Source organism: Apis laboriosa, unplaced genomic scaffold (assembly GCF_014066325.1).
Source record: "Apis laboriosa isolate Shangri-la unplaced genomic scaffold, ASM1406632v1 scaffold69_cov144, whole genome shotgun sequence".
Lineage (NCBI taxonomy): Eukaryota > Metazoa > Arthropoda > Insecta > Hymenoptera > Apidae > Apis > Apis laboriosa.
Window position 1 is genome coordinate 3,930,118 of NW_025224165.1, and position 12,185 is coordinate 3,942,302.

At 32.5% G+C, this 12,185-nt stretch overlaps 1 protein-coding gene across 1 annotated transcript in view; it reads left to right on the plus strand.

Annotated features, from left to right (window-relative positions):
• The window catches only part of LOC122719055 (titin-like), a gene marked incomplete at its 3' end in the record, with an annotated part of 177,849 nt that overhangs the window by 30,411 nt on the left and 135,253 nt on the right, over window positions 1–12,185 (plus strand). Inside the window, exons 19-29 of the mRNA XM_043944582.1 lie at window positions 5,558–5,680; window positions 6,145–6,323; window positions 6,662–6,909; window positions 7,545–7,801; window positions 8,240–8,431; window positions 8,662–8,844; window positions 9,754–10,362; window positions 10,445–10,621; window positions 10,694–10,877; window positions 10,951–11,078; window positions 11,250–11,699. Of these exons, the coding sequence (XP_043800517.1) occupies window positions 5,558–5,680; window positions 6,145–6,323; window positions 6,662–6,909; window positions 7,545–7,801; window positions 8,240–8,431; window positions 8,662–8,844; window positions 9,754–10,362; window positions 10,445–10,621; window positions 10,694–10,877; window positions 10,951–11,078; window positions 11,250–11,699 (2,730 nt within the window). The remainder of the gene's footprint in view (window positions 1–5,557; window positions 5,681–6,144; window positions 6,324–6,661; window positions 6,910–7,544; window positions 7,802–8,239; window positions 8,432–8,661; window positions 8,845–9,753; window positions 10,363–10,444; window positions 10,622–10,693; window positions 10,878–10,950; window positions 11,079–11,249; window positions 11,700–12,185) is intronic.

Consider the following 12,185-nt stretch of genomic DNA (forward strand, 5'->3'; position numbering starts at 1 on the left):
TTCGTGATGGATGTTTCTAGAGGGATGCGTTCCTCATAAGTAATGGGGGATTATGGAGGTTTAGCGAGTTGAATTGATTATTCGATCGTGAGAGAGTTGGTTGGCAGAGATAAACGCGGTTTTCAGTTCTGTACAGATATTACCGGATTTTATTTATGAGTCTCATGCAACGTTTAGAAGAAATCTTTGAAAAGGAATTATTCGTTTTTTACACGTAAACGTGATAATTTTTAATTATATAATTTTTTTTTATATCAGATGAAATTGAAGAAAGATTTATTACAACGATTCGTGCAAATATATAATAAACAAAGATATTTAATTTTTCTGATTGAAATAATTTAACGATTTTTTTTTCTCTTTCTAATTTTTGATCCTACATCGTACGAATTCCATTTATTAAATCAACGAAATTTCACGTATCGATTATCGACGAGTAATGATGCATTATTATACATTTTACGATTGCACGAACAAAAACTTTATTATTAACCTAACGAAAAATCATAAATAAGCGGAGAATTAGATGGATTTCCATTATACGCGAAATTGGTTGTATTTCTATCTCTATTATAAATAGAGGTAAGGAGGAGGTAACCGAACTTTAGCCTGTATTCTAAAAATTCGTTCGTATGGGGGCCGATATAAAGAAAGGGAGGAAGAAAGGAGAGAAAAATGAGGGAGGGTGGGGAGGAGGGGAGAAATATTGTCGCAAACGGATGACAGTTTGGAGAGATGAGATCGGCCCGGACGAAATTTTGGCAGGCTGCCAAAGATGAAAATGGAAGCATATCTCGTCTTTCTGTGGCCCAACTGCCGGGTCGACGAACCCAGCACAGATCTCTCTAGTTTCTGCGCCACCTTTCTCCCCTCCTCCCTCTCTCCTCTTTCTCTCCGCGCATTTTACCCGCGAGCTCGCATTTAGATTTAGAACCATCCCTGGCCGCTCCGGAAATCCGTCGTCGGCTCTCGTTCCAAATCGTTTCTTCCACCAGGCGATGGCTAGATCTCTGATGATATATTCCGTATCGATGGATTCTCATTCCATAACCATCGTGTTAAGTTTTAACGAAGAGTAAAAGAAACGATGGATTAAAAATTAAATATTGTTTCTCGATGAAAATATTTTCAGACTTCATTCGTTTCCACGATTACTTTCAATTATTCATTCAATTATTATAAACAATTGAATAGAATCTATGTTTTAAAACTCAGAATACAACAAATAATACACGAAAGTCACGATAATTAGAAAAATAGTGACGGAACAATAACTCGATTGTCACTCGAACAACGATGATTCCTTTGAGCATACGCGAGAAAATTTCAGGCGAATTGAAAATACCTCTCCCTCTCCCCCTTTTGAAACTTAATCTCGAAGGAGGATGAGGAGGAGGAGGATGTAACGGTTGAACTTGGACGTGGAAAAAGAGTGGCGGGATCGTGGGCGGCAGAAATTCTTCCGAGAGAGCGGCGCGTAAACGAAGGATTTAGAATGACGACGGCGACGATTCGCTACAAATAAACTCGTTGGCAGAGGCAGAGATGCGTGATGTCACCACCGAACGAGTACCAATGTCGTTTGCGCGTAATAAAATTTCGCGGCTAGCCTAGCGCGAGGATAACCGCAGTTTCTATTCTTCTGTCTTCTGTGGAAAGTTCCGTTATCTCGTATGAAAAATGTTATACACGTTTCATCAGTAGAAATTTGCATTTGAATTGTGTCGAGCAGATGTCTCTTAATTAATTTTAAAATGTAATTAGAAAGTAGCGATCTTATTGCGATGAAATGAAATTAGTTAGTCATAGATAGATATAGATGAAATTGGAGGTTAACTTTTATTAACGTTAATGCAAAAAAAAAAAGAAAATGGGTTTGTCGAAATGATCGAGTGGAAATGAAATAATATTTAAGCAAAGATACAATGTTTCATTTGTATGTACGAATGATGTACATATACGAATTAATATATAAATTTTTAATTCTTGCATTTGTATCTTTTGGATAATTTTAATAAATAATTAGGATATTTTCAAATAGTATTTGGTTGAGGAAAATATTTCAGTTTATAATATCTTGTTACAAAGAATTTTTCTGATTATATGAATATTTTTGGAAATAATTTAATTTTCTAATTTAGATTAATGAAATATAGTGGATTATGAACAAATTAAATCTCATTTACATTTCGAATTAATTGCAATTTAGAAATTTTAATTTGCAAATAGATCATAATAAAAGGTAGTCTAAATGTTTATAATTTATTCCAAGTATAATAAAATCTTCTTTTATTTCATAATATCTAAATTTACATGGATTATACCAACATTATTATCCATCTTCTTCTATAAATTTTCACATTTTACAATGTACAAAATTTAAACATAATGAATTAAATTTCTAAAATATTTATATGTTCTTATGTTTGTGTGAAATCATTGTATTCAATGTAGTAACTGTGCTGTAATCTGTTTGGCTTGGAATGTATATATCTTTAAATACGTATCTATCCATGTACGTGAATATCTATGTGTGCTATGACGAATGGATGCTGTGAAGAACGAGATTCTAGAACGAAATTGTAGTTCGTTGTAAAAACACATTATACAATTCATAAAAGATTCTATGTATAACATGGTGAACGATAAAATAACATTTATTTTATTAAATTTATATTTACTCTTTATATTTAAGAATAGTTTAATTTACAATTAAACTTGAATAATAAAATATTTTGGATTTTATAATGCATGAAGGATAAAAATAATATTTTTATTGATAGTATTTGATATGAGAATATATCTTGGATAATTACATTAATTATTTTTTCAGATAGGTTATTTTGTAATTAAAATTCTTAATTATATAACTGGAATATTGAATAATTGTAAATAATTTATATTTGCTATTAGATTTATTTTTTAATTTCACAAAAATATATTTTTTTTTAGATTAAATTTTACGAATGCATATATGTATATTTATGTATAAAACTTTTGCATATTCTATAGATAAACAGATAATTTTCTTTCATATATTTCAAATTACATTCATAAATCGATGGACTTTAATCATAAAGAGTACGAACACGTATGTATTCTCTACTCAATTCTTCCACACGTAAGAGTTAACTATATCTACCTATTTAATTATACCTTTGATCACTATGATGATTCTAACGTTGCTAATTCAACAAGTGTAACAGAGATTACGAAGATAAAATAAATTTTGCATTTATATTATTCGATATTTTTAAAACTAGTTTACAATTAAGATTAAAAAAGAATATTTTATAATAAACGAATACTCCTCCCTCATAACAATTTTTCTCGTTAAATTACCATATTCCAACGAATAAATTTACATATATATGTATAAAATTTAAATTATTATTATAATTAATATAATGCTAAATTTTCTCGATAATGAATTATAAAAAGAAGAAAGAAATTACAAGAAAAAGAAACTCGCTTTATTTTTAACGAAGTCTGTAGAACACAAGGTCTCAAGTTTTAATCTTCCTCGTTTATTTTTAATACAATCATCATAATTCATATCTGAAATATCTTCTTCTTATCGATTTTTCTTATCGATGCCTTTTACCTTCAACGATGAAATCTCATCAGTGATTCAAATTATCGTTAATGCAAATGAAAATTAAAAAAAAAATATTCTTCATAATTTGACTCCTTAAAATCGAGAAATATAATTGTTATAATTGTATATTGTTCGATCAACGATGCATTCGATTAGAAATCATTGAAATTTGAGCGTCGATTGCACGTAAATCTCGGTGGTTATTCTCAAGTATATGATTGTCGCTGCTTATAAATCTCATAATTCTTCATTTTCATATGATTACGTATATCGTGTAGAAACGGAGAAACGGTTAGTTAAGAAACGATGTAGAGATTCGTAATTTGCCAACTAATTTGCTAACTCGTATATATAATAAATTTTTATGAAATTATAATGATATAATTATAATTTTTACAATATATATTATAAAATTTCAAGTTAAATTGTGTTAAAAACCAATTATGCGTTTTCCTTCAGTATCAACAAAATTTTTTGACAACATCAAATTAGATCAAATCTTAAACGAATTCAATGAATAAATTTAATAATAATTTTAAAGAAAGTAATTTTTAATAACTCGAGGCTATTATTAACGAAGATTCATTCTTATCAATAGTTTATATCACGTTACAATTCATTTGTAAAAAAAAAGAAAGAAAAGGAGAAAAAAGAAAACAAATAAAAATAGATACTGTTCGACTCAGCTGTCATATTTTTTCTTGTCCCAACCAAGTAGAACGTACACCTTCGACTCTACAAATAAACTTATTTGCATATTGATATAATAGACACACGAACACTTTTGTTATACATACAACACAAATTTCAAATATATAACAGAATTAACACAATTTATCATTAAAATTTTTTTCCTAAAAATATATATATATATATATTAACTCCACTCTATTTTAATCATTTTAAAATCATCTTTCAACTTATAAACAACGATATTTTAATTTAACGCGGTCGTTGTTAATTCGTTCTTTTGCTTATCTTATCGTTCGTTAACCCGTCATTGTGCACACACGAATTTGCAAACACGATCGAAATTTTACGGTCCTCCTTGAGATTTGCGAAAGATTGATCTCCCCGAGCTCGCCCCTCGAGGCAGAAAAAAATTGGGTCGACGATATTTCAGCACGTTGGATAAACAAACGCGTCGTCGAGATGGTTTCTGGATGGTTTCGTCTCTTGAAAACGATTTGAAATAGATCCGGGATACAAAAGGAAAATTCCACGGGCGTGTCGTGTCTCTTAGAACGTAGATTTATCGTACTTTTTATTATATATCGATTTAATTTTATTTTCAAACATCAGTCATGTACATTATACACGATAATTTTAAAGGATTATAATTAGACGTGAAATTTAATAATTAGAAAATAGCTAGAAATATCAATGGAGCAATTGATTGAATTTAAAAGAAGACAGGAAACGAAAATTTACATTTAAATTTTTTGTTACAATTAGAATTAAAATATCGTAATTTTTTTCAATCATATTTTTCGATCACAACTATTCTTTCTAACTATGTCTTACAAATAGTATATTAAAATCTTAATTACAAAACACAATGAAATATATAATTTTTCAAAAAGATTCTTGTACAAAAGAAAACGATTTAAACTACGTGCACACACATATATTACAGTTTTCGCTTCGCAAGGGATTAAAAAGAAAAATCGAATCTCGTAACGTTGGAACGAGGTCGTTCGTAGAGCTCAATGAAACGCGTTCCCATTTTCCAATTCGATCCAACGACTAGTTGGTTTTTGCAGGTGATCTTGCGTTGAGGTTTCCTAAAATGGCAATCACATCTCGGTATTGCGCGTATCCCAGAGTATGATCTGCCTTATTACGACCGCCAATTATTGAGAAATATCGTTTGCTTTTTAACGTAATATCACGCGTGATAATAATTATTATGTTAATAATTTACGTTTTTTCTTTTTCTTGTTTGCTTTTTTTTTTTAGAGCGGAGAATGGCTGAGATTGAAGGTCCTGGAGGTTCAACCAGAACTAACGAAGCTCGGTGCCACGGTGGAGGAAGCCACCGAGCTCTCGAATGCGCACGACGAAGTTCTGCTTCGATTGCAGGTAACTGACAAACAAACTCTTCTAGAAAATTCGTTTCATCTTTGTATCTTAAAATTTATTGTTAATTTTATTGTATCTATATGTAATTTAATTTATTCAAAATTAATATAAAATTTAAATTAATTAATTAATCCAATATTTAATATTAATATTAAATTAATATTTAATGTATTATTATTTGGAAAAATTCACTGTTTTCACACTATGAAATTAAAAAGAGTATTTCTCAAATTCAATTTCCTATAAATAATTTTAATATTCAATTTTGCATCGATATTCTTCGCTATTGAATTTCAATTTTCAAATATTTCTGTTTTTACACTTACACCGCAAATATACATTGCAAGGATATATAATTGCATTGAATCAAAATTCAAAGAAATGAAGATCGTAATGCGATTATTATGCGCGTGTACAGAGGGTAAATAAGCCTTTTTTTTTTTTTCTTCTGTTCTCGACACAAGAGCAAACAGAGCCCGGTGGAGGAATTGCTCCGGCAGGCTGATCAGTTGATCTCGAACCAAAGGCCAAGAGCGGAAGTGTACGCCGCGATGGCGGAAACTTTGGGCCAAGCTTGGCGCGATGTGAACGAGCTTTTGGAACGTCGAAAACAAATCCTCGACTCGAACGTATTATTCCAATGGTTCGTACAATCATCTTGCAAACATATATAAACAAGGTGTAATGATAAAACAAATTACACGTAATATATATTAAACATTGTTACGCAAAAATATTTAATACAAGATAGTAACAGATCAATTAAAAGTGGCTTACTAATTTTCGAAAATGAGATGTAATATAATAATATATAATCTCAAATCAAAAAATTGATCAATCGAATTTTTCACAAGAAAGAAATTCTGAAATTTTCGATCGATTCTAAATCTTTATATGCGTAAAACAGATTCTTCCTTGAACAAGCAAATGTAAGATTGAAAGGAAGAAAATGTTTGATCGTGTAATAAAATTATTATACAGTCGAGCGGAGGAGTGTCGAGAGAGCATGAGAGCATTGGAGATGGCTTGTAACGACACGTTGCTGCCGATCGAGATCGAGGCGGTGAAGAATTTCTTGTCGAAAATCCACGATCTTCGAAAGAACATGCTCGAGGCGTTGATGGGCGCGTTGCAAGAGGGGAAGAATTTATTGGACCGGCTGAAGGAGATAGCGAACGAAGGCACGTTGGACTCCAGGCCTGAGAGGATCAAGCTCGAAGCTGATCACGGTTAGTTAATTGTTACGCGAAGCACAATTATACGTATCATTGTACGTACACCTTTCGCTTTTAACCGATGACACAAGCGACGTGTGTTCCTTTCGCCTCCGTTTTGGTATGCCAGAGAAGAAACGTAACGTGAGATCGAGTAGTTAATAACAATCAGCAGAGATTGTTAGAGATTTTTCAAGACTTGTCAACATCATGAAAAATAATATTTGTTTTTTTTTTTTTTTTAATAGAAGATAAGAATCTGTATACAAAATTTAAATATACACAGTTCAAGAATCTTTATATTTTTTATTAATTCGATAGAAAATAGAATTATAATTACTTAACGAGTTCTTGAATCAATACGATTATATTTTCATTCTTAAGATAAGGCTTGTTAATAAACGTGATTGTTTTTATCATTTCTCATTTTATACAGTAAAGTAATACCCTTCTCAAAACTCTTCTCAATTAATCTATAAATCTATGAATCATATTATTCAGAGACACGCATATTTAACTTTCAATATTTTATTAAAATTACATTTTATAATTAAAATATTTTTATTTCCAGCAAAATCTATTATCGAGCGAATATTTTTGTTTTTTTTGAGGAAAATATTTTCTAAAACCAATCTCTTCGTATCTTACAGCCGTGTTGAAGGTTGAGAAATGGTTGGAAGAGCTTCACGACAGGAGACGGTTGATCGAGGCATCGTTCCGCAGTAGAAAGACACAATTGGAGCAATGTCTGGCTTTAGCTCTGTTAGCGACCGATCTACGCGATCTCGAGGAGATCTTGAACGATAGAATCGCTGCTCTGTCGAGCAGCTGCGATCAGCTGGGAGATTCCGCGTCGAGCGCGGAATTGCTCCTGTTCGAATTGAAAAAATTACAGGCTGAGGCTAAGGTATTTTCTTACAACAACTAGTCCAGTTTCTTCATTAATATATAATCGATTTAAATTAATTTTTCTTTTTCTATTTATTTTACAATCTGATACAAAATATCTGTCGAATTGTTATCACATATTTTATCTTATATAATTTCTTTTCTAAGCAATTATTTTTTAAATTTATTTTGAAATTGAGATATTATTTTTCTACATAATAGAATATCTACTATATAAGAAAGGAATAGAAAGATTTAGATTTAGATTTGAATAATTTATTGAATTGTTATATATTTTATTTAAAGATACAAATATTATTATTAATTTTTCTGTCATGATTTTTGTAGTCCAATTAATTTTTCATTACATTGAAATTTGCATTTAGATTCGAAGAGAATAATTTGTTTAAAAAAAAAATATCGTTTAATATACGTTTAATTTATGTAACGATCACAGGAATTTCAAGACAGATCGATCAAAATAACGAAATCGACCGAACGATTAGTGTCATCGGGACACTTTGCCGGTGAACAGGCGACCGAACAAGCTTATGCGATCCTTGGCGCCGCGGCTGATTATGTCAATGATTTAGATCAGTATGAGTCGTTGTTGAATAGAGCGGTGGCCTTCTTTGATTCGGCAAGATCGGTGAGCATTGACCTTTTTATACTTTGTTCCATTTAAATACTTTGTCACTCATCGCCTACAAAAAAAAAAAAAAAAAAAAAAAAAATATCTAAATTACAATTACCATCAAGTATAAAGAATAATTTTGTTTATTTAGAAAAATTATTTATAATGTAGAAAACAATTTTTCATATTTCAAATCATTTTTTTTTTTTTATTTAAAAATTTTGCAATTATTTTTTATTTCCAAGGCAATCACGAAGCTAGATCAATTGGAGATTCAGTTGGTGACCACAGAGCATCCCCCGTATTCGACGAGATTAGCTCGTTTCCATGCCCAGACCGTCGCCACCATCGAAGACGTTACAGCGAAACCTTTGGCGGAAGGATACGCCCTCTTGGACATCACAGGAAGAGGAGCGCCTGGGGCTGAGGTTAGAGATCGAGAGATTAACCCGTGACAGTTGAAATTGCGACACACGCGCAGCATGCATAGTGAATGAAAATCGTTCGCGAAATTTTCAATCGATAGTAGTTTTCCTGGTAGTTTTTAATCGGCATTATTTTTCGAGTCGATTGTATTTATTTATATTTCGATAAATTTGGAAGAATCTGTATATCTTTTTTTTTTTTAAATTTTAAATTTAAGATTCTAAATTATCTAATTAATGTAGAATATATTTGTCGTGAGGGTAGTCATCATCGAGAATGACGGATGAATTATGAAAATTCATTTTATTAAAATTGTATAAGAGACGAAAATTGAATTATGCAAAGCTTATATTCCTCTTTCGAATAAAATTATATAATTTTCAAGAAATGCAGAACATTCGTAAGTAACAATAAAGATGAAAGATAGGGTAAAGAAAATATACAGGATATTAATATGTTCGAAGGACACAGGTTTGGCGAGTAGATTCTAAAACAAACGCGAAAAGTTGGTATACAAAAATTCCGATTCAGGCTTATTTACGAAGTTATAAATACGTTTTACGTTTGCTTTAGATGAAGCGAGACGAGGACAGAGTTTAAACAACACAAGCTTAAATTGCTTATTAACTCGATAAATAAACGTCGACCTACGATTTTTGCACGCCAACCTTCTCCTAGAGTCTCTAAAATTGATTCTCAAAATATATTTCACCGATCGCATTACACGTAAAATAATAAAAAAAATCACCAATATTAAAATTATCGAGTACCACGAGGAATCAATCACGAGTATTGATCTTAATTAAATAAAATAACAATTGAGTTTAACTTTTAAAAATTCTCACTCTTGCTCTTTTGAAGTTAACTCACCATCAACGATCGAGTCTCACTCAATTTTCCATTGGTAACAGGGTGTGAAACGGGCGGTGGAGGAGTTGGAGAACCGGAAGATCCGGTTGATGGAACGGTGCACGGCCCACGAGAAGGAGAATCTCGAGATATCGAGGATCATAAACACGTTCCTGGACAAGCACGACGAGCTGAGAAAGTGGTTAATGAGCATACCAGAAGCGTTTCTTCAGGGCCACCAAGACATGGGCAGCGACGTCACAATGGCGGAGGATTTCTGCAGGCTTCATCGCCAACTGTTGACCGATCTCGAGCAGAGAACCGACGAGGTCGAGCATCTCGAGTTCGAAATTCTTCCGATCAGGGAACGGCTCGACGATTCGCAGAAGTTGGAATTGCAATCGAAGGTCGAGGAGTTGAGGAACTCATGGTCGAAGACAAAGGATTTGGTGGCGGGAAGAATCGATTTAGGGTCCCTTTACCTTCAATTCCACGTGGTGGTCGAGGAGTTGACGAAGGAGATCGAGTCCATTGAAGCCGAGTTGAAGAGGCACGTTGACGTTTTGGACGAGGGAAGGATCGAGCTGATTGGAAGACGTTGGAAGGATCTTCAACCACTTTACGTGAGATTAACCGGTACAGGGAAGGCGTTCTTGGATGCTGCTGTCAAGGTATTCAGATTCGTTTAATTTTTAACGATTTTTTTTTTAATCTTTTACGATCTTCTTTTTTTTTTAAATTTTATTTTTCCAGATCGACGATCCCTATTTGGATGTGCCGAGGGCCTGCATATGCGTTCAGATGCTTTTAGAAAAGTTTGCCAATAAACAGTTGACCGTGACGGAATCGTGGGAGAAATGGCGAACCACGATCGAGATTTTGAGGGAGAAACGGATCGAGCATGAACGAAAAATAGAAGAAAGTACAAGGGTAAATTTATCGAATTCGAGTATTTCTATTTTTATTAATTTTATTATTTATTTAATTGTTTATTTTTCCCAGACGATGGAATGGGTGTCTAAATTCAGCGAGCAATTGTATCCAGTGATCACGTCTCTTTCTCATCAGACAGCGAACATTCTCCAAGATCTGGCAGGATCCAAAGATCGTATCCTCCCTGAGTTGAACAAAGCTGTGGACGAGTTGGATTCAAGGATCAAAGGACTCAATGCTTTGGCACAAAAAGGTAAAATTAAATTCTAGAGATATCTATATTTTCGATGATTCGAAAATCTTAAGTGAAATTTTATATTGAAAAGGCGAAGTGCAAATCGAGGATGAAATCTTGAAGAGGCTTCGTCAGATGCACGAGAATCTTCGTACGACCGCCAGGGATTATGAAAATCTCCTCGAATCGTTGATCTCTATCTTCAAAACTATCGAAGAGGTATGATTGAAATAATTAAATATATCGTTTTTAACAAATTTTATAACAATAATTAAGAATTTGTCACAACATTTTTCAAATTTAATTTAACCATTCTATTCAAAACCTAACGAAGTAGTAAATTTTAAATTGCATTCTTAATTTCGATAAAATTTGCATTTTTCACGGAAGGTGGAGCACAAAATCGAGCAGCTGAAGAGTCAAGTATCGCGTGTAACGTCCCTGAAAAAATTATCCGAAGTACAGGCTCTATTCAACGAGCTGGACGCTATGAGATGGTCAATCTCCGAGAGGCAGAGTGAGATCGGATCGAAGGTGAGAGAAACGATGGTTAAAATCGAGCGGCAGGAACCACCGGAGGCTGGTGTCCACGACATCGAGAAATTGAGACGCGCCTTGGACTCGTTGTCCACCGATTTCGAAGTGTTTTGGTCACAGACCACCACCAGAATCGAAGAGTATCGGCGAACTTGCACCTTCGCCGAGGATCTAGAGAGGATCGAAAATGAGCTGCTCGATTTGAACGAACATTTGAAAAAGGTGGATACGAAGATCGGTGAGAATCTTCAGACGGCAAGGGCCGCCGCTTCTTCGTTCGTGCAGTTCGAGAAAACTGTCACGGTAAGAATTATTACGATTTCTTTTGGGGTGGATGACAATTTCAGCAATGTTTTTTTTTATTTTTAAATTATTTCTGTTCTTTTGGTTGTTTCTGGTAATTGAGATTTGGATATAGGTAACAATAGAATTTTTGTTTGTATAAATCAGAGGGATAGATAAGATTTTACAATCAAGTTGTTCATATAGTAGAGATCCAATCTAATTCTCTTCGTTGAGATATAAATAGAGATTTCGTGAAATATTTTATCCAAATACATATTTTAAATTTGGAAATAACGTTTCATCGTCTCATATTTAATGAATTGATTCTTTTATTATGTCAATTTATTTAAAAAATGTCTAATTCTATTATAAAAATATTTGTTAACGATAATTAGATATTATCTAAAATTTTTAAGTTTGCAATCTACTATAATAAATTTTATTGTATTTTTTTGTTGCAATTAACAAGAAATTATAAATATTATAAATATATACTACATTTTG